The 26,895-nt window shown below is 43.4% G+C and overlaps 1 protein-coding gene across 14 annotated transcripts in view; it reads right to left on the reverse strand.

Annotated features, from left to right (window-relative positions):
• The window catches only part of Akap9 (A-kinase anchoring protein 9), a 135,864-nt gene that overhangs the window by 7,315 nt on the left and 101,654 nt on the right, over positions 1–26,895 (reverse strand). For 13 of the 14 annotated variants that reach the window (XM_063285532.1, XM_006236025.4, XM_063285527.1 and 10 more), the window contains 17 exons: positions 24,501–25,538; positions 23,131–23,265; positions 22,170–22,655; positions 21,707–21,770; positions 21,498–21,595; positions 20,243–20,434; positions 19,812–20,000; positions 15,758–15,902; positions 13,875–14,094; positions 13,070–13,220; positions 7,671–8,339; positions 7,018–7,220; positions 6,480–6,585; positions 4,959–5,141; positions 3,959–4,159; positions 2,384–2,616; positions 392–477 (listed from right to left, as the gene is read on the reverse strand). In XM_063285532.1, coding sequence (XP_063141602.1) covers positions 392–477; positions 2,384–2,616; positions 3,959–4,159; positions 4,959–5,141; positions 6,480–6,585; positions 7,018–7,220; positions 7,671–8,339; positions 13,070–13,220; positions 13,875–14,094; positions 15,758–15,902; positions 19,812–20,000; positions 20,243–20,434; positions 21,498–21,595; positions 21,707–21,770; positions 22,170–22,655; positions 23,131–23,265; positions 24,501–25,538 — 4,399 coding nt within the window. The remainder of the gene's footprint in view (positions 1–391; positions 478–2,383; positions 2,617–3,958; positions 4,160–4,958; positions 5,142–6,479; positions 6,586–7,017; positions 7,221–7,670; positions 8,340–13,069; positions 13,221–13,874; positions 14,095–15,757; positions 15,903–19,811; positions 20,001–20,242; positions 20,435–21,497; positions 21,596–21,706; positions 21,771–22,169; positions 22,656–23,130; positions 23,266–24,500; positions 25,539–26,895) is intronic. The other variant, NM_001037093.2, reaches the window with a different exon arrangement.

Consider the following 26,895-nt stretch of genomic DNA (forward strand, 5'->3'; position numbering starts at 1 on the left):
AGAGGGGAGGGGAGGGGAGGTGAAGGAAGGGGAGGGGAGGGGAGGGCAGGGGAGGTGAAGGAAGGGGAGGGGAGGGGAGGGGAGGGCAGGGGAGGAGAGGGGAGGGAGGGGAGGGGAGGGGAAAAGAGAAGAGATTGAGCAGGGTAAAACTGAGACAGTTGAAAGTGAATTGGGCTGGCAGACTGAGCCTGAGAAGATATTGTCAGGAGACAGAGGAACTCACAAGCAGCTATACGAGATTATAAATCCACACAGTTAAGAGCAAAACAGTTACAGTTTTTGTACTCACTATCTTCAGACAACAACAGCATTAACTAGTTATCTGACAGCAATTGCTCATGTAGCTGTCTCAAGAGTCATACACAGAAATTATGCCTTTTTTTAACCTTACCTGGACTCAGGCCAAAGCCATCCCTGTTAATATTGATGGAGCTAGTACTTGTCACTTGCTGCCACCGCCGCACCAAAAATTTCATTCTAAAAGAGCCAAACAAAATCTCAAAGCAAAGTCATAAATACAAACATGTACACCCCACAGAACCATGCCATTTAATTATGACCACAAACGTGTCAGCACAGCCACGGGACCACCTCAGCTAAATGACACATACTCCACTGGTTCATGGTTCATTCTCCAGGTACAGCAAGGGCATGGCCTCCCTTCTCTCCCCAAGAGGCCAATGCTAATGCCTCCAATAAGTAGCACAGAATGGGATGAAGGGCAAAAATGGACAAAAAAACAGTGGTCAAAGAGAGGATGAAGGTAATGGAAAGAGGAAAGAAAGGAGGTCAGGCAGAGGATATGAGAACAAATTTCAACAGGCAGCAACAGGAGGCCAGGGAAACTGGGGGAGTGGTAGACCCTGTGATCAGGGACAAAAACAGTGATGGTTTCAAAAGGATTGAAGGTGTGTCACCAGCGCTGAACTCCTTGCTGACTGCCCATTCTGCCCTGGGCTATGGAACTTTTTGGAGTACCAGTTGCAATTTCAGAGTCCAATTTAAGGAGGGTTAAAATACCATGAGCCTATAGCAGCGCACACATGAGAGGGATGAGCCAGGCATGGTGGGGACCCCTTTTACTTCCAGTACTCAGGAGACAGGCAGGCAGATCTCTGTGAGTTTAAGGCCAGCCTGGTCTACATAGTTCCAGGACAGCCAGAGTGGCAGAACGAGAGTCCATCTCAAACTTGCCCTAAAGGGAAGGGGGTGAGGGCTTGATAGTAGCTTTTCTCCTGCAGGGAGCCTTCTGAACTTCTCAGCTGTCCAGGCTGACCCCTGTCCCTCTGAGGACCACTCAGTGTCTCTGAGGTCTGTGCACTCTACTCTCTCCTAATAGAGAGGGAGATGCTCCAAGGCAGGTGTTGTTTATTAATGCTCCCACTGGGATGGCCCTACTTCACCCCACACGAGGCGAGGAGGGAGCAGTGGACCCTGTGAAGTTAACGTGAGGGCTGGAGGAGGGAGGCAGGTCAGAGGCCAGCAGTGAAAAAACCCTGGCTCCAATGTAGAGTTGCCATGATGGATGGACAGACAGACAAATGGACGGACGGATGAAGGGAGGATGATCTCCTGCCTAGCTGCCTCAGCTTGTCACCTCTACCTGCCTCATCTGGGAACTGAATTGACAGTAGCTCTCCGTTTAGTTTTCTTCGGTAAATACGGCACAGGTATTTGACCAGAAACTGTGCACCTATTACCAAGTAGGGGCTGGAGAGAGTGCAGAGGTGGAAAACAGTGGCTGCTCTTCCAGGTGAGCCTCGTTTGAGTCTCAGAACCTACTTGGTAGCTCATGACAACCTGCAACTGTGGACCTGGGAGACCTGACACCCTCTCCTGGCCTCCGCAGGCTCCAGGCACCCATGTACACAGACATACACCCGGGCATGGTACAGTCCATGCAAAGTAAAAGTTTAAAAAAGGGAAAGAGGAGGAGAAACAGCCAAACTCTGAAGAGGGACCAAATGTTAGCCGACTGGCACGTCTTCTTAAAAATCAAACTTTCTTGGACACTCAGGTTGTGTGGAGACAAAGGGGAAGGAGAAACACAGCCCAAGCAGGCAGGAGGGGCACCGCTGGGTCTTCACTCTGCACTCAGCAGCAGGACCAATGCTAAGTGCCCGGCCTTAGCCAGATGGGAACACTGGAGCGTCCCATCCCTGACCCTTTCTCCTGCATAGCCTATGCGTTCAAAGCTAAGTTTATTTGGATTTTTTGGGGGAAGGACAATGTGGACTGGGACTGGGTTTACACAGAATAGAGATTCTGCTGACAGGGTGAGAAAAACCTGGAGAGAAACCACCAGTGTACAGTTCTAAAGTGTCTGTGTCACACTTATCTTCTTAGCGGGCTATGATCAAAATGGTTTTCTTCAAGACTTTACCTTGAGATGGCAATAGACACTCTGACGGCAGAGCGGAACCGGGTGAACCCCTTCGGGTGGCTGGTGATTGTCTTGGGATCTTTCAAGGCTGGGTGTCCCCCCATTCGGGCCAGAACCCCCAGGGTGGCGTCCTCACACTCCTGGAAGCCCCCCAGGAGCAGCAGGAGGTATTTTTTCTGATATATGAGAGCCTTGCGGAAACTTGAAGCTCTCAGGTATTTGTTATAAATTTTCTGTATTTAAAGAGAAGAACAAAGACATCAGTGAGAAATTATTCGAGTTGCTCTATAGAGGAAGACTACCTAGAGGTAAAAAGAAAGTGTCAGTCCGCGTGCCAGGCTGGGGTCTTCTGTAACAGACACGCTGACAGAGAGAGAGAAGCAGCCTTGAAGCACAACTTGTGAGTCAGAGCTGTGTTTGTACTGATGTGGGAGTTAGCCCTTTTAATCACATTTGTGGCAAATTCTTTGTCATGTATGTTTTAAAAATATCAACTTTATTTTTTTTAATTAGTCACTCATCCATTTAACTTGTTAAATAAATTTTTCTCTGTCCCTGTGTCCACTCCATAGTAGTTGTCTGTCCCTCCGTGTCCACCCCATAGTTGTCTGTCCTGTGTCTACCCCATAGTGTTTGTCTGTCCCTCTGTGTCCACTATATAGTGTTTGTCTGTCCCTCTGTGTCCACCACATAGTTGTCTGTCCTTCTGTGTCCACCCCATAGTGTTTGTCTGTCCCTCTGTATCTACCCAACAGTTGTCTGTTTGTCCCTCTGTGCCATCCCATAGTTGTCTATCTGTCCCTGTGTCTACCCCATAGTTGTCTGTCTGTCCCTCTGTGTCCACCCCATAGCTGTCTGTCCGTGACCACCCCATAGTTGTCTGTCTGTCCCTCTGTGTCTACCCCATAGTTGTTGTCTGTCCCTCTGTGTCCACCCTGTAGTTGTCTGTCTGTCCCTCTGTGTCCACCCCATAGTTGTCTGTCTGTCCCTGTGTCGACCCCATAGTTGTCTGTTTGTCCCTCTGTGTCCACCCCATAGCTGTCTGTCCGTGTCCACCCCATAGTTGTTGTCTGTCTCTGTGTCCACCCCATAGTTGTCTGTCTGTCCCTGTGTCCACCCCATAGTTGTCTGTCTGTCCCTGTGTCCACCCCATAGTTGTTGTCTGTCCCTGTGTCCACCCCGTAGTTGTCTGTCTGTCTCTGTGTCCACCCTGTAGTTGCACTGACTACTCCAGGGCCTTGTCTTCCTCTCCACTGTGGCTTAGGTTAACTGGTCGAGGCAGCTTTACTATGGCACTCATTCTCAGCATTACAGGCCTTGCACGATGCCCTTCCATGGACGGTCAGGGTGCTTTGCTTAGCAGTTGAAAGAGAAGACTTTGGGTTGTCTGTTGAGGATGAGAGTCCAGGAGGTAGGGCCACACTGCTGACAGCCAGAAAAGCAGGGCTGAGCGTGCTCCAGTCCTGGGAATGGCTCTCTACAGGCAGCAACACTGTAATTATGGCAGGGAAAGCCTGAGCGAGGACCTACGATCCGTGGTCTGTCCCCTCTGGTCAGCATGAAGATGCTGCCTACCTGCAGGGCGGCATGCTCAGAGTCAGGGCTCAGACTCCGCAGCAAAGCATCATTGCGCAGTTCAGCTTTCAGTTTATACACTTTCGCCTCTGCCCTTTTCAACGCTTTCTGAAGAGATAGCTTTTCTCTGTTCCAGACTTCCTTTTCTGAAGCGATTATGGCTTCGATGTCAGCGGGATCAATAAATGAAAACCTAGAACACTGCGGAGACATGGGATCTCAGATCATTTTCAAAAAGATGACTGAATTAAAGCACGATGGATTACCCAGCCCACAGGGAAGCAAGCTCACAGCTACAATCACGCCGTCTGGGTCTAAGTGCTCAATCTTACACACCACTGAGACTGGATGGACGAGAGGGGGTGGCTCTCAGGGTGGCCACATGAATAAGCTACTTAACTATGAAGTTGTTTTGCCAATCTTTTCTACCTTAAAATATAAGGGTAAATACAGAGAATAGCTCTTTTCTTTGTAGCTTTAAAAACAAATTTAAATTCAGAGACTACCTTATTAGTTTGAAATATATAAGTTCTTTTTAAAAAAAAAAAAAAAAGGCAGGCTCTCACGGGTGAAGGAAAGCTACTACCCTTGCTAACTAGAGACTTGGTAATGTAGACCAGATTAGCTTTGAATTCAGAGATCTGTCTACCTTTGCACCTTAGTGCTGGGATTAAAGGTATGTATCGCCATGCCCAGACTGACATCATCTTTCACTTGGTCATAAACTTAGTAACTAGAAACTAAAGAGAACAATAATCACTATCTTTTGACCATTTCTTCAATGTATCTGCATTCAGGCAACACACACACGTTTATAGTTTAGACTTGATTGAGTGTGGTAGAGAGGCCTCCCCCATCACAGGTATTTTTACTATTATTGTCATCATATATATTTCCTACGCATCCTAATAAGATTCATATATGATATCTTTAGACTATGGTTAAAAGTAAAACTGGAGAGACGCCCCTAACTCTGAATTACTTCTAAACGCAGACGTACACAGTCTCTGCCGGCTCCCGTGTGCCAGTGACACCTGTTGAGCTCCTCCAGCTTCACCACTATGCTCCTTAAGGTGTTCTTTTCTTCCGTCAGTTGGTTGATAAGTCTTGTTAGCTCAGTATTTTGTCTCATTAGGCTTTCCGTTAAGGAGCCGCAAGAAGAACTGGGGGGTGCTAAGCTGTGCTGCAAAAACAATGACACAAGGTTATATAGACAGACACACATGGACATGAGTAGCTCCCGTAAAAGCTAACGGGTGCTGACACAGATTCAAGAACTGGTAACAGAGAGCGGCTGGGGAGGGCACAGGAAGTGGACAGAAGCTCAGGCAGGAGTGTGCTGAAGAAGTAGCAGGACTTCGTCAGGCTAAACGTTGCTGTGTGTCATAATGTCAGACCTAAGCACAGCAACAAGAGACCAAGGGGACTTTAGGAGGTGCCACCACAAATAAAAGTGACATGTTTACAAACATTCCTCTGGCAGCAGTGCGTAAGGTAGAGCAGCTTAAGGAAAGAGACTTGACCACTGCACCTAGCAGGTCGGTTAGAAAGTTGTAACGGTTTACACAGGGAATACTGAGGCTGGGACAGAGTAAATGGCACATGAATGGACATTCACACAGTGTGTGGCTGCTCATACACACAGGAAGGGGAAAGGAACACGGTCTGTGGTGACTGCCAGCTTCCCAAGCTCGGGTGACATCGCAACCAAAAAGGGAATGAGAGAGGGAGGAAGAGGCAAGAAAAGACAATGTTCAGACTCAATGTATGTGGGAGAGCTTCCTCCAAGGATGCTGGTCACGGGGCTACAGTGCACAGCAACTGCACAAGGGCAAGACTCTGGTGGCTTTGTTCACGGAATCCCCAGGACCTCAGGCAGCACCTGGGACACAGCAGGTGCTCACCAAGGCCAAGAAACAGGTTTCACAGTTGGAGTTAGGAGAAAAGCAAGACTACAGAAGCAAGAGGAAGGATGGGCAGGCCTGACTGACAACAGGTTATGTGAGAGCAGAAACACAGAAGGCAAGGAAAACAGGACTTAAGAAAGGGAAGAACGCTTTTACTCCCAACTCTCAGGAGGCAGAGGCCACACAGCCAGGCTGAAGGCAACCTGGTCTACATAGTCAGTTCTAGGACATCCAGGGCCACACAGAGAGACCCTGTCTCAAATAGTCAAAATGATAAAAAAGCCAAAAAAAAAAAGTGTCAAATGTGCAAAGTCACGAAGAGGGAGTGAAAAGGGACAAGGGCAGGACTGTAAGCTCATGGGAGGTCGGACAGGGAAGCCAGGTTATGCTCTCAGGGAGCCTTGACTGACTAAGAGGCTAAGTATAACAGCAACAATAATGAATGTGCCTCCCCTCAACTCTCAACACCTCCGTGGGGGAAGCGAAGCACTGTATTTCAAGTAAAAAACAAACAAAAGCAATCAAAACTCTTACAAAACAGTCTGCTAATTTTCAAACAATTCATAGTGTGTTTGATCTTTGTTCTCTCTACAAGGAATGTTTAAAAGTCTTACCTCGTCACCTGGCTGGCCAGTCAGTTTCTGTAGTTGCAAAATAATTCCATCGATATTCTCCTGAATCCAGATGAATGCATCATCACTTGCTGTTTCAAACTGTAGCCTTTAAGGAAAAGACAAAATTGAAAACAGACCTCCCAACGACACTTCCTAACGCACGGTTAGGCTTGGGACTGATCTTGCTGACTAACACACACTAGCAGCTACAGGTCCCCTTCACTTGACTTTCCTGGTTCAGGCGTTAGCTGTTTTCGCATAGGTAATTTCTGCTACAGAATACCATCTAATGTAGATGCGCAGTATCTTTAAAACATCTCTTCTTTAGTACGCAGGTTCGGTTTTTACTCCTAGGAAGCAGAGTCAGGCAGATTTCTCTGCATGTTTGAGGACAGCCTGGTCTACAGAGTGAACTCTAGGCCACTCAGGACTACACAGTAAGATCTCAACTCAACAAAACAAAACCAAAATCCAACGTTCTGTCGCTCTTGGCTGACCTGTCACGTGTGTCACTGTACCGCACAGGAGGAGGTCTAACCTGTTGCAGGCTTTCTGTGCCACATGCTGCAGCTTTGAAGCCACATGCTGAAGTGTCTGTCTGATCACTTCCAAGTCATGATTATGGTCAAGTTCTCCATTTATTTCAATCAACTTTGTGAAGTTCGTGTCCTTGGTCTCTCCCATCTTCTGTTGAAGAACCCAATTTCTAGTCCGGTCGTCAGTGAAGGTCCAGCTGGCGGGCTGATAATTTCAAACAGAGAAAGAAAACACTCCCGAGTGAGCAGCATTTCGTTTTCTTTCTCTAGGGAACAAAACGACCACCCACACTCCAGATAAAGTTCTACAGACGCCATTTTGGGATGATTTGAACATAATTATTTAAGTAACTCAATAACAGTATTTGAAGTTTAAAAATATTTTAAAATATTAAGGGTGTTTAAAATATTAAAACTACTCATAACTTAAAAAAAACTTATTGTCTGTGTGCATAAATATGTGAGTGCAGCAGTGCAGCTGTGCCACAGGGTGCACCTGGATGGCAGAGGACAGCTTTGTGGAATTGGTTCTCTCCTCGACATGAGTTTAAGACTAAACCAGGCCTGCAGATCTAACCCGCTGCCTCAGAAATACTGTAAAGGAAACAAAATTTAATACCACGTCATAAACATTGTAAACGAAACAAGAAATTACCTCATTAAGATTCTGATACACAAGTCCTCTGCTTCCCCGTTTTTCCTCGGGTTCCAGCTCCTGCTTTTGGAATTCCTGCATGATCCCCTGCAGTCGCTTCCCCTCTAGGTCTAGCTTATATACCTGCTGCCTTTTCTCCTGCAGCTGGCGCTGCAGCTCCTCCACTTTGGACTGCAGCTCCTGCATTTTCTTTTGGCCCTGGGTGTTTGCCTCCTGTTCTGTCTGCAGTGTCTTCTGGTGAACCTCTCTGTCCTTTTCCATCTGTTGCCTTGTTTGCAAGGAGTCTAGTTTGTATTTTTCTGTTTCACTTAAGAGTTCTACTATGCGGGTGTGTTTTTCCTCCAGTTGTTTCTGTAGCTCTTTAAGTAGGTCCTCAGAAGGCAGGACTGGCAGGGGCTGCCCGCCATCATCACGGCTCTGCAGCTGGGCATACAGCTCCCGCTCCTTGTCCAGGGTGCTCTTCATCTCCTGGACCCTGACTTGCTCTGACTCCAGTAGAGCCTGAAGCCCTAAGTTGCGGCCTTGCTCTTCTGATAACTGGGCATCGTGCAACATTTTCTGTGACTCCATTTTCTGTTGAGATTCATTTAGTAGCTGCTTCTGTTGTTCCAAAAGGAGGTTTAACTGTGTATTTTTCCGTTTTTGATCTTCGAGTGAAAATTTCAGATCCTTAAAGTGAAAATGTAATTTAAGATGAACGCATTAATATTAAAAATACCGTTAAAGGGTAGGAGCACAACTGTGGTAACAGCGGCATGGAAGCATTGGTAACTGAAGACAGAATTGTTACTCAGTAGAAAGTGGCAATTATTTCGATAGCCAGATGGCTTGCTTGCATCAAGGATATAGACACAATCTTCTCTGGCTAAATATAAAGCAGAGAACGTTTCTCCAAATGACAATCTTCAAAATATAAGTGTTCTTATGCTACCTTTTCAATATGTTAATGGAATATATTTAAAAAATGTAAGAACTTATATACAAAGGCACAAGAAAGTAATGTTCCACAGTGTCACGATAAGCAAAAAAGAATCACGGCATAGGGGAGGAAGCCATCTTTAGAGAGGGAAGAGGTCATGGAGTGACCATGAACTTAAAGCACAAAGGCACTCTGTGGGGAGGAAAGGAATAGCTGCAGGGTGGCCTGGGAGCATGAGCACCCAATGAGGATGGGGAATGAAGCAGAGCAGAGAAGGACACGCCTCACACGACACCTGCTGGAGATGCTTCCCTTTGTCCACTGCACAGTTTTGGCTTCTTTGCCAGAGCTCAGGTGTCCATAGGTGTATGGGTTTACCTCTGGGTCTGCAATTCCACTGATGAAGCTGTCTGTTTTATACTAATTCCATGAGGGTTTTATTACTATAGCTCTGTAGTAGAGCTTTAAATCAGGCCTGGTGATACCTCCAGAAGTTCTTTTATCGTACAGGATTGTTTTAGCTGTCCTGGGCTTTTCTATATTAAATTGAGAATTGCTCTTTCAAGGTCTGTAAAGAATTGCGCTGAATCTGTAGACTACTTTTTGTAAGATGGCCATTCTTATTATGTTAATCCTGCTGATCATTGAGCATGGGAGATCTTTCCATCTTCTGAAACTCCCTCGATCTCTTTCTTCAGAGACTTGAAGTTCTTGTTACACGGGGCTTTCACCTGCTTGGTTAGAGTTATACCAAGATATTTTACATTATTTGTGGCTGTTGTGAAGGGTGTCATTTCCCTAATTTATTTCAGCCTGTTTATCATTTGTATATAGGAAAGCTATTGATTTTCTTTTTCAGTTCATTTGTTATCCAGCCACATCACTGAAGGTATTTATCAGCTGTAGGAGTTCCCTAGTAGAATTTTTGGGGTCATTTACATCTATAATATAGGGATACTTTGACTTTTTCCTTTCCAATTTGTATCACCGTGATCTCCTTTAGTTGTCTTATGGCTCTAGCTAAAACATCAAGTACTGTATTGAACAGATATGGAGAGAGTGAACAGGCTTGTCTTGTTGCTTTAAGTTTCTCTCCATTTAATTTGAAGTTGGCCATCAGCTTTCTGTATCCTGCCTTTATTGGGTTTAGGAATATGCCTCGTGTACCTGATTGCTCCAAGACTTTAAGAATGCAAATACATCCATATCTATCATCGGCACAAAGCTCAAGTCCAAGTGAATCTAAGACCTCAACATAAAATTGGACACTAAATCTCATAGAAGAGATAAATCTAAATCTCAAGAGGGAATAGCTTCAAACACATTGGCACAGGAGACAACCTTCTAAACAGTATACCAATGGCTCAGATCAACAATTGATAAATAGGATCTTATGAAACTAAAAAGCTTCTGTAAAGGAAAAGACACTATCAAAGGGACAAAACAGCAGCTTACAGATTGGGAAAAAGATCTTCACTAACCCTACATCTGACAGAAGGTTAATATCCAAAATATATAAAGAACTCAAGAAACTAGACATCAACAGACCAAATAATCCAGTTGAAAAAAATGGGTACAAATCTAAACAGAGAATTCTCAACAGAGGAATCTCTAATGTAAGAGAAGCAGCTAAAGCAATGCTCAACATCCTTAGTCATCAGGGAAATGCAAATCAAAAGACTCTGAGGTTCCACCTCACACTCATTAGAATAGGTAAGAACCAAAAGGAAAGTGAGAGCAGATGCTGGCGAGGATGTGGAGAAAGAGGAACACTCCCCCATTGCTAGGGGGAGTGCAAGCTGGTACAACCACTCTGGAAATCAGTCTGGAGGTTCCTCAGAAAATTGAGAATAGTTCTACCTCAAGACTCAGCTATACCACTCCTGGGCATACACCCAAAAGATGCTCCCCCATACTACAAGGAGCCTTGCTAAATTATGTTTATAACAGCTTTACTCATAAGAGTGAGATACTGGGAACAGCCTAGATGTCCCTCCAACTGAAGAGTAAAGAAAATGTCATTCATTTACACAATGGAATATTACTTAGCTCTCAAAAACAATGGCATCACGAAATTTGTAGGCAATGGATGGAACTAGAAAATATGATCCCAGGTGAGTTAACCCAGACCCCAAAGGACATGCATGGTATGTAAGTGGACATTAGCCACAAAGTACAGAATAACCATGCTATAATCCATAGACTCAAAAAAGCTAAGTAACAAGGAGGGCCGAGGGAGGATGCTTGAATCTCACTAAGAAGGGTGAAATAGAATAGACATTATCAGTGTTTGGAGGAAGAGAACTGGGTGGGGGGGGTAAGGAGTGGAGCAGGAGGGATCAAGTAGGAGGACAGAGGGGGAGAGTACAGGGAGAGAACTGTAGTCAGGAGTCAGAGGGGCATCAATAGGAAAAGCGAGAAACCTAGGGCAATGGAAACTCCCAGGGATCTGTGAGGGTGACCCTAGCTAAGACTTCTAGAAATGGGAGATATGGAACTTGAAACAGCCATCTCATGGAACCAGGCAAGACATCCAATGAGGGACTGTGACACCAACCCAACCACAAAATATTCCACCCACAGTTTACCCTGCCTACAAGATATGCAGGGGTAACGATGGAACAGAAATGTAGTGAAGGGTCAACCAATGAGTGTCCCAGCTTGAGACCCATGTCATGAGTGGGAGGACACCCCTGACACAGTAATGGTATTCAGCTGTAATCTAGCAGACAGGAGCCTAGCATAACTCATCAGAGAGGCTTTGCCTAGCAGCCTGAAACAGATAAAGAGACCCACAGCCAACATTAAGTGGAGCTTGGGGAATCCTGCGGAAGAGGAGGAGGAAGGATTGAAGGAGCCAGAGGGGTCCAGGACATCATAAGAAAACCTAAAGAATCAACTAACCTGGGCCTGTAGGGGCTCACAGAGAATAAAGTACCAACCAGAGAGCATGCATGGAAGACCTGGGACCCATGTGCAGCCTGATCCTCCTGTGGGACTCCTATAGGAAGAGGGGCTGTCTCCAACTCTGTTTCCTACCTTGGATCCCTGTCTCCTACCTGGGCTGCCTTGCCTAACCTCAATGGGAGGAGATGCACCTAGTCTCACTGCAACTTGATATGGCAAGGCTGGCTGATATCCATGAGAGGCCTCCCCTCTTCTGAGGTAAGAGGGAAGGAATGGGGGAGGAAGGAGAGGAAGCTGTGATCAAGATGGAAAGTAAATAAATTAATATGAAAAGAAGAAAAAGAATGACACATGTATGAAATATCATAATGAAATCTCTTATTTAAAAAATAAGGGTTGAAGAAGTGTACAAACAATAGCAAGATTTGGCTGCAAACTTATGACAATCCTTGCTTCTGCAGTGTGATGTGACAGACTCCTGGTAGGAGGTGATACGGCCTGTCTCAGTTTTTTCAAAAGAAGGACCCTGATACAAGATGGCCAGATGTGCACAAGGAGCAAACTTTGCTCTATGCATACAATCATTAAAACCATGGCGAGGCTGGCTGGAGAGATGTCTCACTGGTTAGGAATACCGGCTGCTCTCCCAGGCAGCCTGGGTTCGAGTCCAGCATTGACATGACAGTTCACCAATGGCTGTAAGTCCCGTTCCAGGGCATCCAATGCCACGCCCTGCCTCCTCTTTTGATTCATGCACACATGAGGTGTACAGATACACAGCAGGCGAAATACTAAAATAAAAATAAATGAAACTTAAAAAAAAAAATCAAAAAACTGTTGGCTTGGTGGCGTATATGTGTAATCTCGACCGCTACGGAGGTTGAGGCAGGAGAATCAGGAGCCTGTCTCCGGTGAGACTGTGGGAAAAGGTAGACTGGAGGTATACTCAGGTGGTACAGTGCCTGCCTAGCCTATGAGATGTCCTGAGTTTAACACGAACACCATGGAAACAAGACAAGGTCCAGATGGTCCAGACTGCTTGGAGAAACCCAGCACTGGTCAGTGTCTCCATAAATACCTGTGGCTGTAGGCAGAATGGGGGTGGGGGGATCTGAGGAGGTGGAAAGGCAAAAGAAGACAACAAACTACAGAGAACAGGTCAAATCCAGATATAGTGACCCTCAGATTTTAAAAGTACCCTCACACAAGGTATCAATCAGAACAGCAGGTAAAGAGGAGCATGTCCCAGGGGACTGCACGCAAAGACAACGGCAAGCCTGTGGAAACCTCACAGGCCCACAAGGAGAAGGTAAAGGCAGAGAGAAGATCTGTGTATTGCAAAGCACACAGCTGCTGAGGAGGGGGACTTGCAATCCCTGGTGCCATGGAGGGAATAATTTTAGGCAAGGAACACAGTATTTCAGCATGAACTCTTCCATCTCCTATGGCCTAGATAATTTTCAGACAGTATTCAACATAGAGCCAACAGTGCACACATTTTAAAGGAGAGTGGGCTGACAACAATGTAGAGAAAGCCTTACAACAGGATTCTCAGAATACATAGGGACAGTACCTCAAGTTCTTCTTTTTCCCATTCCTCGTGGTGTCCTGACTTGGCCTTTTCTTTTTCCAAAGCCCACTGCAGCTCTAGTGACTTCTTCTGTTCCCTTGCTAATGTATCACTAAGGAAATGAATTTCATCGGTCTTCTCCTTAATTTCTGACCTAAATGGGAGAGACATGAATGTGACATTATCTTGATGAACGAGACTGTCATAAAAAGGAACTTGTTCTCCAACGCAGAGGTATATGATAAACTAGCTATTGTATGCCGTCAAGGCTTCTAGACTGGTCTACTTCAGATGAACTACTGTCTTTAACAGTATAATTTTATCCCAGAAAGATAATACTAATTAACTTTTTTTGTCTTTTATTGTACAGAGAAATCAGGTGAATTTGTGTGTGTGAAACCAATGCCCACAATAAAAATGTGTGTACTTGCAGCATGCCTCTGGGAGGCAGAGTACCTCAGTATTCACATCAGTAATCTATCCATAATTATTCTTACGCATTCTTGATTCCCATACTTGGCAGACGCTAGTCCACTAAAGCCCAAGATTAAGCATCAGTTAAACTAGTCGGTGGTAAGATAGAGGCCAAAATTATATCTAATAAGTGTAGACTGGAATAGAGGTCATAGCACAGGGTTATCAAAGCAGAGGGTCAGCTGAAACGATCACATTTTAAATGTGGGAACATCAGGAGGTTTCTGCTGCAGTCATCCTTCTGCTATTTAACTTCGTGTGCTATCTGCAGAGCGGTTATGACAAAGCAGAACACTTCCCCCGCTGACCCCTAACCTAAAGCAGCTCAGCACACCTGAATGCTTCCAACTCCTTTAAGCGCTTATGCTGGGCCTTGAGTGTTGTTCCTAATTCCAGCTTTGCCTGTGCAAGTTCGCTTTTTAGTTCCGCAACCACCATCTTTTCCGAACTCAGCTGTTCCTGCAGCTCGGCTGCTCTGTCTCTCAGGCTGCCGAGTTCCAATTGCATTTCCAGCACGTGGGACTGCTTCTGCTGCAGATTACAGTCCAGGAGCTCTGCAAGGAAGCCAGACTGGAGTTAAAGATAGCTTGGCAGCTCGCTTGTGATTAGCATTTTATCCTAAGAACTCATTTATAATTCAGGTGATTACTACAAAGACATCATCCCATGCTCCCAGGTCCCCAGACGGATACTCTGTATAGTGCTGCTTGTCTCAGAGTGCTAGGGGCAAATGCTTCAGAACTAAAAACACAAGGGAGGGACAAAAATGTAACAATGTATTAATAGATGCAGCAACTTTAGATGTGCATAAGATATTGTAGACAGGAGCTTGCATATTTGTATATGTGGAATGACAACCATTCACACTGAAAATTCCCAATAATTTCTGATAGCCACACTCAAGACTTAAAGGAGTCACCCATGGGACAATGACTACAAGATCCAATTATTACTGTTTTCTTTCAGACAGGGTTTTACCCTGTAACCCTGACAGACTAGTCTGAAATTCTCAGCAACCCTCCTGCTTCGGTGTCCTAAATTCCGGGACCACAGATGCAAGTCAGCACACCCAGCTCTGATTCAGCTTTTTCGATTACAAATCAGAACCTATGTGGTGACTTCAAACTAGTGCTGAAACCCAATTACCAAAGACGTAGCAAGTGTCCTCAGCACACATGATGAACACTCCTCTGTGAGTAGCTCAATTAAAACACACCCTACTGGAATGTAGGAAAAGTACCCCTAAAGACACACAGATGTAAAATGCAGCTGGTGATGAGAAAGGGGGATAAATCATCCCATCTACGTTTAATTAAAACACTCCCACATGCATACACAGAAGGGCAGCATGTCTGACAAGAGCAACTGTTGGCAAAACGTAAGCAACAGAACACTGAACCCCATTAGTGAGTACCACACTGGTATGATCACTTTCCCAAATAGTTTGGGCCAGGCATGGTAGTGCACACCTGCCACCCTCACTCTTGGAAGGGTAGACAGGAGGACCAGGAGCTTACGATCATCCTTGGCTACATAAAGCTCGAGTCCAGCTGGGATATATGACACCCTCTCAAAAATAAGTCCACTGTTTGGCTCTCTCCAATAAACTTGAAGTTACATATCCCATGACCCAGGGCTTCCCTTCCTTGGAAGCTGGAAACACTGATGTCCATGTATATCAGATTCTCTAGAGGAAGTGTCTTAGCTGCTCCAACTCCAACAGCTCACAGTGAGAGAAATCTCCACAGCAACAAAAGCTAACATGGAGATATCTGCAGAAACTTGCAAGAATATCATATGAGGTGAGGAAACAAGGCACGAAATACACACAGATTGATACTCATTTTATAATTTGGTATAGTGTGTATCTGAAGTTTGTAAGTTACTGTATGGATGCTACACATTACAATTTTGTAAACAAAAGATTAAAAATAAACAGCTCCTTTTATTGTGGATTCCCTTTTATTTTAGACAGACATCTTAAGAGGGCCAAAGACTTTTCTCAATGAAGAAAATAAACCTGATGAATTGAACCATATCGATGGAATACCTGCCTTAAATTAAACATAGCTATTTAAAACCAACTTGACAACCACTAACCCTAATAGTAACAATCTCTTTCGTGTGGTGAGAATGAGACGGGAAGGGGCCTGAGCAGAAAGGCAACACAGCCAATACTTTCAGCTACGGGATCAAGAGAGCCTGGATTGCACACACCTTGGCTGGGTTTCTCAATCTCTTGTTCTCTTTCCAGAGTCATTTTCCTGCCATTAATTTGAGCACGCAGATCTTCTATTTCAGTCAGTAAGCTCCTCCTATCTGCTTTTTGAAGACAGTCCATTGCTGTTTGATATTCAATGCCCTGTCACAACAGTCAATGAAAAATAAAATGAAGAGAGGCATAGATAACAGAATTAATGACCAGGAAATCTGAATGACAAAGAATGGAGCACACATGCTACATTTTTTTCATTAAAATTTTTTTCACAATTTTTCTTGTCCAAAAAAAGTCTGTGAAGGTTTGTTGCAGACAGATGGGCTTTTATTTCTAAATATTGCTGTGCATTTGCTAGAAATAGGAAGGTTCTTGTTTTATTGTTTCTTTACTTGCTATGTGTGTCTGTGTGCGTGCATGTGCTCCACAGTGGGCGTGTGGCAAAGGACCATCTGTGAGACGGTTCTCTGCTCCCACGATGGAGGTCCACGTGATGGAGCTGAGGTGCATCGCCTGCTGGGCTGTCTCTGGCTCAGGACAGCCTACATAGGCACAGTATTATCATTAACAGCAGTTAACATTACTACATCATCTAATGTGAATTTAAATTTTCACCCACTGTCCCCTATAGGAAATTGAAGGTAGTACTAATAAGCCTTTTGGGACCTTGAAATTTCTGCAGAGCACAGGCTAATTTGTCCTACAGTCAATTAAAATAAAACACACACTCCCAATCCTTATTTTGTATTAATTTGAGCCAAAGCTCTTGTATCCTCTCAGCTAGCTTCCTCCCACAATAATGTCCTACACAAGTGGAAACAGCACACTGGTAAAAGGAAGTTGACAGTGTTATCTGAACTATAGGCTTATTTAAATGTCATTCATTTGTATATGCACATTGCTTTCTTGGTATCTAGCAGTATGAAATTTCACCACCTATACTGGGGTTCATTTCATGTGCCATAGTCAGGATTCAGAACCACTTCAGCAGATTCTTTTGAAGTCACAGCTTCTTCCCAGCCTCAACTCCTGGAAAGAACTCACTTGGTGTTGATCAGGATAACTTTACCATTTTAAGAGTTTCTATAGCAGACAGAATAGAGGATATCAATAGCTTGTTCCATTTTAGCTACTGAGCTGTTTTACTATCTATCTATCTATCTATCTATCTATCTATCTATCCATCCATCCATATCTCCCTCTCTTCTTCTTCTTCTTCTCTCTCTCTCTCTCTCTCTCTCTCTCTCTCTCTCGATATATATAGTCATTTCTTTAAAATTACTTTTATGTGTATATGTGTGATTGAGCTTATGTATCCACAATTTTGGAAAGCCAGAGAGAGCACTGGGTCCCCAAAACTGGAGTTACAAACATGTGAAATGCCATGTTGGAAATTGAAACCAGGTCCTCTGGAAGAACAGCCAGGACTCTGATCTCTTAGCTCCTGAACTGTCTCTCTAGCCTCAACTGAGTTGTAATTCATTGTATGGTGATACCACAGTTGGTTCATTTCCCATTGAAGAACAAATGGGTTGTTTCTAGTTTGGGAGCAATTATAAATAAAACACACGGATTTTCATATACAGATCTTATTTTCTTTTATGCATTGTTTTGTCTGCATGTATGTAGGTGCATGTGTGTGTTTGGTGCCCACCGAAGTTGGTGGAAGAGGACATGGACCCCCTTGAACTGGAATTACAGATGGGTGGTGAACCACCATAGAGGTGCTGGGAATCAGTGTCCTCTGCAAGAGCAACAAGGGCCCTTAACTGCTGAGCTGTCTCTCCAGCCCTAGGTTCTCAACACGATTAAGGTTTTCATTCCTGTCTAACTTGTGCCAGAATTGCTTTCCTGCGGCACTCATCCTGCAGTGTGACACTGTGGGTCACAATGCAGTTGCTCTGAATCTCTACCTGTCCTGTCACTGTCTCTGCTTTTCTGTCTCCTCTTCTAGTGATGCATGATGGTCTGATCCACCTTTTCCTGTCATGCATCTAACGGTAGCACGAAAAAGTGATGTGTCCTTTAAGGTCAGCATTTAGCTGACATCACTGCTCCATTGACCGACTACTTGAGCTGTCTGCAAGGATTCACCACTAAGAGTTACTATCAATGAAAGTATCTTCAGGGGCATTAGTTCACAACTAGGAAAAACTCATTTAACATCTTTCCACATGAACTTTAGCATATACCACTGATTATTACTTGATAAAATAAATCATGTTTAATAAAAGATGATTCCTTAATGACATTGCCCTGGGAGAACATTCACTAGGAGACACTCTACTGTGATATTTTGTTCATGAATATGACCTCATGAATTCTTTTTCACTCTGCTTCATAATCTTTTACTATTATTTAGTTTAGGTATTAGGGGAGCAGGGGGAGGAATGTGTGTGTATAGTATCTCCCCTGGAAAAGTTTTTTCACACAACACCTGGCCTTGAATTCAGAGACCTGCCAGCCTCCTGAGTGTTGGAAGTAAGGGCGTATGCCATCTCAGTCAGCTAGATGGATATTTACATTTTCTAAAATTTTGGCCAGTGTAAAAGCTTCAGGTTGGCTTCTTTGAGTTTTTTACACATTCTCTTTATTCTGTGATTAGGTTTTTGCTATTCAGTGAAGAGAGAGAGTCTATGCTTTACCTCATACCTGCCATGCTCCAGTCCCAGAACCCTGAGTCTCCAAGGACCCACAGCTCCTTTACAGGGAGAACTTGTCAAAAGCCAAGACCTGGGCATGCTAACGCTATGACATTTTTAATTACTGCTTCACTGTAGAGGTCGTCTCAAACTCTGTTTCTCCCTGGTTTTCTCCCAAACACTGGGGAACTGAAGCAGACTTTACACATGCTAGGCAAGAGGTCTACCGATTAGCCACACCCCAGCTTTAAGACCCCTTAGGTTAAGAGATGCAACTCTACTACAAACTTGTGACCCCCCAGTCAACAGCCCGAGAGGCAGGAGTCACAGCTGTGAGCCATGATGGCAGCTGGTCTTAAATAAGATCCTTTTTTCTTTTTGGCTTTTCAAGGCAGGGTTCTCTGTGTCCTGGAACTTGCCCTGGAGGCCATACTGGCCCCAGACTCAGAGATCTGCCTGCCTCTGCCTCCCACGTGCTAGAATTAAAGGTGTGAACCACAGTTTTGAATGAATTTGATACCCTTTTTAAAAAGAAAAATCATTAACTCTGTTTTTAAAATGGAATGACAGATACTTAAAGTATTATATTTTTCAATTTTTATGGGTGTGTGGTATGTGTATGCACATGGGTTTACATCCATGTTTAATTTACACTGTTGTAGGCCATGTTCAACAGTGATAAAACAGTAACATATAGATAATCAGGCAACTTCAAATAAACCTGTTGTTGTGGTCTGAACGTGAAATAATCCTCATGAGTTCACGTGTTGAGCACGTTGTTTCCTAATGGAGCAGATTCTACCTGGGAAGGTTCTGGAAATCTTAGGAATGCGGGGCTTCACTGGAGGAAGCAGGTCCCTTGGACGTGTCTTTGTAGGTTATACTTGGTCCCTAACCCCTTATTCTTTCTCTGCCTCTGCCTCTTGCTTCTGGTACCATGACATAACCCAGAGTTCATGAAGAGAAGACTACAAACCAAAACCTCTGAACCAGGGTGTGTGTAAACCATTCTGTATGTTACACTTCTGTATGTAAGCTGTTCACGTCATGTGCTCTATTCAGCAATGGCAAGTCTGACGAATGCAGTCACACAGAAAACAAGATCACACCTAACCAGCCAATGAAAATGTGGTCAGAGGATTTTCCCTGGGGCCAACAGAGCACAGCAACTTTATCTTTCTAGTTTCTTTGGCTTTGTCCTTTTTTTTTTTAACTTCCTACGTTCACTAATTTTCAGTGTTTCTTGCTTGGTAATGTAAGGTAAAACATCTGAAGTAGGTTTTCTTCTATATTTTCTTAGTGGTTTCTGTTAAATGCTAACCTTCATATTTAAATCAAGACGCCAAAGAAAATCAATAATCCATCACTTCTTACTGTTCAAAAGAGGTTCTTTAAAACAATTTTGTTTTGATACCTGCTCTTGTATTCTTTGTTCTAGAGAGTTTAATACTCCGTCTGCATCTCTAGTGCTGAGAGACGTCAGCTCAGTTTGGAATGTAGCTAGTAAAACACTACGTTCCTTTATGAAAACGCGCTGACAGGCAAGCAGAAGTTCACCTCGCCAGTCTGAGAAGCTGTCATGAGACTGACAGCTGTCATAGACCTGTGAAATGCAAACAGCAAAAGTCAGTCTTCCAAAGAGGACGCTTTACATCCATTCCAAAAATACTAGTCTACTAACAAAGATATATTTTTCAAAAGTTCAAGAGAATGTATTTTTTCAGGTGAGAAAAGATAAAAATAATTCACATGAAGTATATGTAAAAAGATAATTTACTCTTTAAAATGTATTACTGGCATTAAACAAATGTACAGCTATCTACAAGATAAATATTCTTTGAATACCTCAGTTTCTCTTTGCACTTGCATTTTAGAAATTAAATCTTTAAGGGACGAGATGGTATTGAGGTAAGTCTGTCTCTCTTTCAGCCAAGATTCTGAAAGCTGCTGAACGGAACGGTCCTCTCCATCATCACAGAGGGGATTCGAGAGAGAAAGCACCTGCATGCCCTCACTGTGGACAGCTTTCACTAACCCCTGGAAATAAAATATTGAAGGCAAAATTATGACTTCAAAGACCGAAGATTAAGACATACAAAGTTAAACAAGCAGCTTCATCAACCCCAACCGATTTTAAAAAGCCACTGTAGACAACTGGATTCCAACATTTCCAGACGTCTGCTTCCTGTGGAGTGGTGAGTCCTACTGCTGTCAATGTCTAAGTGTCAATGGCATGTCCAAGGCCCTTCCTCCATTTAGCTCCACATAGTTCTAGAGTTAGTGATCAGTCACTGACTTGACCAAAAGAAAACATGTGAAATATACCTTGCACCTTGAGACTGTTCTCATAACTTTGTCAAACAAAAAAAAGGTCAATAACATGGGTATGAAAAGTCTCCATACATACAATTTTAAACATATAAATTATGGGATACCGCTGCATGAGAGAGAATGACTCTTGATGTCATTCTACTCTATTAATGAACATCGTGTGTGGTACATAAACAAGGAACTTTGTCGTAAACCTTTTACAAGGAAGAAGCTGGTTTTCTAACTTCATGGGCCCCAAGCGACAAGCAAAGGCACAGACAGACACACTGACCTAAGCTCACATTACTTTTGTGGGTCATTCATTGCTTTCGACATCGTCGCCTCCAGCAGAGATTGTAGACTTTATCACCACACATTGCATATAGACACAGTTTGAGTCAGGGTCATAGTGGGGTTACGAGGGAGAAGTAGGGAACACAGTTCACACATTCAGCTTCGCTTATAAAATTTGATTACATGGAGGAAACTAAGGTTTAGGAGTGGTAATTACATTGCTTTTCTTAAAGGTGAGTTCAATTTTAAAAAGCTGAGTACCCAGTGCATAGTTTTAAATGATCTCAAAGCATCCAGCTGATTTGGTTAGACAAAAATCTGATGGAAGGCAAGTTACAATCTCTACCATATTGCACCGTAATATCTATGAGGCTTAGAAACAGATGCCCAAGAATTCTTCTAACTGTGAGGTTCTTTCTACAGGGACTTCAAATCAACTGCCCTGTTGGCAGAGACGACGCTGCCTGAGTTAACGAAGGGGCTTTGTCTCCCATACCTTTATTTTCTTTGGAAATAAATCTGAAGTTTCGCCTTCTTCTCGCCCTTCTGTTGCTGTATCAAATCCCTGGCTTTGACCCCAGTCAGATTCTGAATCTAAAATTAAGAAAATGACCACCTGTAATTACATGTTTACATACAAAATAACACTTTTTAAATAAACACTATTTCATTTGTTTAAACATTCCAGAATTTTATTCGACTTACCACTGGAGTATACTTCTCTACTTTGATAAGCAACAGAATCTGCCAAATCAGAAATGGAGGATCCCTAATTAAAGAAGACAAAATCAGAATATACAAGACTTTAAAATTTATTTACTAAAATATTGGACCTAATGAATAATTCATCTAGTTTCTGATATGGCTAAGGGAGAAATAAAGACATCAATTTAATCTGTCATACTGAAATGATGCACAAATAACAAGTCTAATTTCCTCCTCACAGATGTTGCCATAGGAAGGAACACTTATGAGTTACAAAATCACAATAGGCTCCAAACCATACGGAAATTCATTATCTAACTATACAGAAAGATGCCACATTATGATTGTATTATGAAAAGAGGTATTATTCCTTGGATCCTTTTGAAATGTTTCTCTTAAAAGCTTATACTGTTGGAAGGCAAATGGCAGGACATAAAGAGTATATTCTATAAAGCCCACACACCTTTTTGCATCTCAGGTACTGGGTCATATCCTTCAGGGTCTCACACTCCTTAGTCAGTAACTGGATCGCAACAGAATGTTCTTTCTTCAAAGACTCGGTTTCTAAGATGTGTCTGGATTCCATATCCAAAATCTCAGCAGCATGGAGCTCTTGTATGCGCTCCATCTTTTCAGTAAACTGGTTGATGGTGTCTCTGAGTTCTTCTTGGGAGCGCTCGCTCTGTAAGTCGATCTGAACCCCAGCATGTCTAACAAGGATCTGCGGGGTCTGATTGCTGCTGCTGACCTTGCCCGTCCTCTCCATGGTCCCAGAGCCGCCACCTCCCTCAACAGAAGGTGACTCTGGTATGGGGACCCTTCTGCTTTCCTGTTCCCCAGTCCCATTCTCTTTTTCTAAGTAGTGGGATAATTTCTCCTTGGCCTCTGTGAGTTGATCTTTAACTTGGCCTAGGTCTTTCTGAAGTGATGTTATGTAGCTCTCTTTTACCTAAAACATGGTGAACAGAAGAGCAGAGAAATCGGTTAAGTCTTGTGTGGTTAGAAGCAGGCCTCAGGGTGGACACAGAGAGCACAGTTCATCGTCAGTGCTGATTTGCAGCGGGAAAGGAAAATCACAGTTAACTGGGGTGCTCCACAGTTATTGCACCCTTTTTTACACACTGCGGCCAGGTTACAGAGAAGTAAATTACGTCATCAGCCTCTGTTCTCATGGTGACTTTTAGTATTGTTTAACAAAAGCCTTACTTCTCCGTCACCTAGTACAGGTAAGAAGCATCTTCCCAACCATTACTCCCAGAAAAACAAAACGATAAGTTGCTGGTAAAGAAATGTAACCATGGAATTTTCTTTAAATCTAGAAAAGGCTTTCCCTAGCACTGAAGTTGAAGATCTAGACCTAGGGAACGCACTGAGAGGAAATGAGGTAAAAATGAATGAATTGGGAGCCATGTTGCTCATCTTACCAAAAGATCTTCTTCAAGTTTTTCTGCCCTTTCTTTGTAACTGGCGAGTTCTGAAGTGGCTGACTCAGCTTCAAAAGTTTCAAGGCCACCTGAAAATCCACTGCCTCCACCAGCATGAGTTAGCTGAGCAGTTCTCTGAGTGAGAGTTGAGGAGAATATTAGCACTGAGGAACCACAGTGATGTCCAAAGCACACCTACACTGCTTTACCAAGAATGGCTGCCTACAATCAGAGGACAAAATGGCTGAAGCTTGGTAAAATCAGCGCGGACTTTTGTTCAGAGCCATCACTCTACATGAAGATAATCAGAGCAATTTTCTGAGAATGAAGGTGAATAATGTCATTAGTATATGTATTAAAACACTTGGTTGCCATCCAAAACTTTCTAATTTGTTCCAGACATGACCAAGACACTCCTTACATGTCACAGGCAGGTCTTACCCATCTTATTTATTACTCACAGTAAAGTAGTTCCCAGTCTTGTTACTGAAATTATTGCCCTTTGCAATATAAACTAAGTCCTTGTATTGTCTTCTGTACAATAATAAATAAACACAGTTTTAGATCGTTGCCTAAGAAGACTTACAGATCTCTAATACAAGTTTTTCCCCCATGAACAACAAAATCTCAACAGGTATAGAATTTGTGAGAGCTAATGACTTTTTCCACATTAAATCAGTATATTAATAATGTGAAAATTTTCACTTCTTAAAAGGCATGATGTCAGAGCACATGTTTAGGAAGAAATTAAGGGAGAAAACCCACAGAAGTCTGGGAGAACAGAGCTAAAAGTAAATAATTTTATATTTCTATTTCAATAAATGACTTTAATGGAACAGATGTCATATTGGAAGACTACAGAATATAGTTTGCACTTGTTACTCTGGTGATAAAAATTAGTGTTAACTTTAACTGTGTCTACAGCTTTTTGCCCTAGTTTAAGGAAACTGCATTGAATACAGTATATAAGCAAATTAAAAACCTACCATAGCTAAGCCTAACAGCAAAATCTCCAGGCCAACTCTGAGCAGCTGTGCTTCAGGAAACTAGAGACCATCAACCAAAGATCATCCCCAAAGCCTTAGGCATAATCATTCAGGTAGCACTCTACTTCACTTGGGAGTTCTGTCTGTATATAATCCTATATACAGACAGGAAGTCTCTGAGTCAGTGCTAAACGATTCACAAACCACTATTCAAATAAAGTAATGCCTCTTCTTTAAGAACAGTATACTTTCATGAAATCTCATTATATATAAGTCGTTTGATGTAAACCAAACTCCAGATTTATCAGTAAACTATCACTGAACGAAGGAAAAGAATTACCTAGAGCATTTGAGTGAAAATAAACCATCATACTGAAAACTAACCTCTCTATCCCTAGGGCTTTGTTCTCTTTCTTCTTTCAGCCTTTTCTTGGCCTCTTCTAATAGCTTCTGTAGCGCCACAACTTCCTTTTCTGTCTCTGAGGCATTCTTCCCCACAGTTTCCATGTGTTTTTCTGACATTATATCACTAAGCACTTCAGCTACACGGCTCTCCAACTCTGCTGGTCTCACAGCCAGTGTGGGGACATGTGACTCCAAGTTGTTTTCTGCCAGACAATTTACATTCTGTGTATCTGTCCTTTCAGGTGCTGACGAGACCGTCTGCGTTTGCTTTTCTTGGTAGAGCTGCACACGGTCCTGAGCTGCCTCCATTTGGACCCAACTGACCAATGCAGCCGAGAACTTCTCCAGGATCTTCTGCAGGTTTGTGATCTTCTTCTGAAGCATTCCTATTTCAGACTGGTCTTGCTCTTGTATGGTGTCTATTTGTTTATGACACTGGGCAAGCTCGAAGTCCTTGGTGCTACCAGACCCCTGCAGTGGTAGTGACTTTATTTCTAGTATTTGAGAAGCTTTAGTGCTTTCTTGAAGACACATAAGGGAGGTCTGACTTTCTAGGGGCTGGGAAGCATCCTGGGCAGAGGCACCTTCTGGCTGCAGTTTGTCACAGCCAAGCTCATGCACAGTCACGTGGACACTTTCCTTAGGGACATTGGGAAGTTCTTTATTCAAGTTGCACAGTGCTTGTGTCATGTGATCCATTTTGAAGTTGATTTCTTTAAGTACATTTTTCAAGTCTGTCAGTTCCTGGTTGGTGGTCTCTACTTGCTTTTCTAAACCCAGCTTTTCAACAGTCACCCTGTCCAACTGGTGTTTAAAGCTCTCCTCGTCTTCTGGGAGGGCCCTGGCACCCTCTCTCTTCTGCTCAGTGCTGACTAACTCCTGCTGCAATTTCTCAATCACGCCATTGAGTTGCTCTGCTTCCTCTGCTCTCTGTTTCTTCATAAGTTCTTGTTCACTCATCAAACATTCAATCTGGGTTTCTAAATCTCGTATCTGGTCCTTTTGTTCTTCAATGACCTATTATTTAATGAAAAAGGATGCATACAAAATAAATGTATATTATATTCTGGAAATTCTATTTTAAGAAGTGACCTAGCAGAAATGAGTAGTTCCTAAACCAACATACTGTCTCTGACGCAGAGTGCTATTTCCAATACAGACCAGCAAGATAACCTCCTCTTATTTAGAACTTCATTCTGGGAGTTCTGTTAAACTTGAGCTCAAACCTGAGCAGTTCATTTCCCGTTTGGAAAATAGTATAAGTGCGTCCTCTTGAACAGAATGAAAGAGGACACACAACCAACGACTTTCAAGCACACCCAATAACACACACTTGAACTTCGTTAGCAAGCGCCTTCCCCAGCTGAGCCATGGTATGTTTTTAAAATTGGATGGGAGAGGGCGAGTGAGTGAGAAGGCTCAGTGACTAGGTGTGCTTATTCTGTAAGCATGAGAAGTGAATTCAAACCCCCAGCATACACATAAAAAGCTGGGCAGGACTGTGTGGGCCTGTAAGCCAGCTCTGAGAACCGGAGACAGGCAGATGTCAAGAGCTCACTGGTCAACCAGACTAAATGGAGAGCCTGTGTCACGGCAGTGAGGCAGAGAGAAGCAACAGAACATGCCTGATGCCCTGCTCTGGCCACTGTGTGCACAGGCACGGGCACACGTGTCTGCACACTCAGGTGCACACACCCTATCCCGAGGGAAATTCAAGAGGGAAGTGAGAATTATCACTATTTCGTGTTTTACATTTTAGTTCAAGCCTCTGACGTAGTGGGTCAGTGTTAAGACAGAGAGATGCAGCTCCCAGGCAGGGTCAAGTAAGGACTGGTGACAGGAGCAAGTGGGGGCTGGAATGCCGCCCTTGAGAAGAAAATGTTTTTCTCACTTGGCCTTAAACTATGTTCTGCTGTGTCCTGTTTCTGTGAAAGCGGTTCTCACGCTCTCTTGGTAATGGCGAGTATACTTTGATAATAAGAGGGGTGATATGTTATGTGAATATTTTGAGAAGAAACCTTTGTTTAGTCGTATTTCTTTGTTTAGTCTTGCCTCAGTTGTTCCTGGTATCGTGGGAATAATGATTTTATGGTATCTTGCCAAAATAAAAATTATAGTAACACATATTCATATCTATATAAGGATTAATAAAGCTTGCAACTGCGTGCAGTTGCTTCTGCCTTTGCTCTGCACGCCCTGTGTCCTGGTTGTGTGCGACCGTACCCAGGGCCTCCAATGCACTAGACGTTGACAGGTCAGGATGTTGCCTGTCAAACAGGCGAGGTGAGTCTCACTTCTGGGGTTCACCCGGTTTAAGGAGAAATTACACCCACAAGCTGTTCACTACCTCTGAAACATTGCAGGGTAAGTGCAA

The sequence above is a fragment of the Rattus norvegicus genome, chromosome 4 (assembly GCF_036323735.1).
Source record: "Rattus norvegicus strain BN/NHsdMcwi chromosome 4, GRCr8, whole genome shotgun sequence".
Lineage (NCBI taxonomy): Eukaryota > Metazoa > Chordata > Mammalia > Rodentia > Muridae > Rattus > Rattus norvegicus.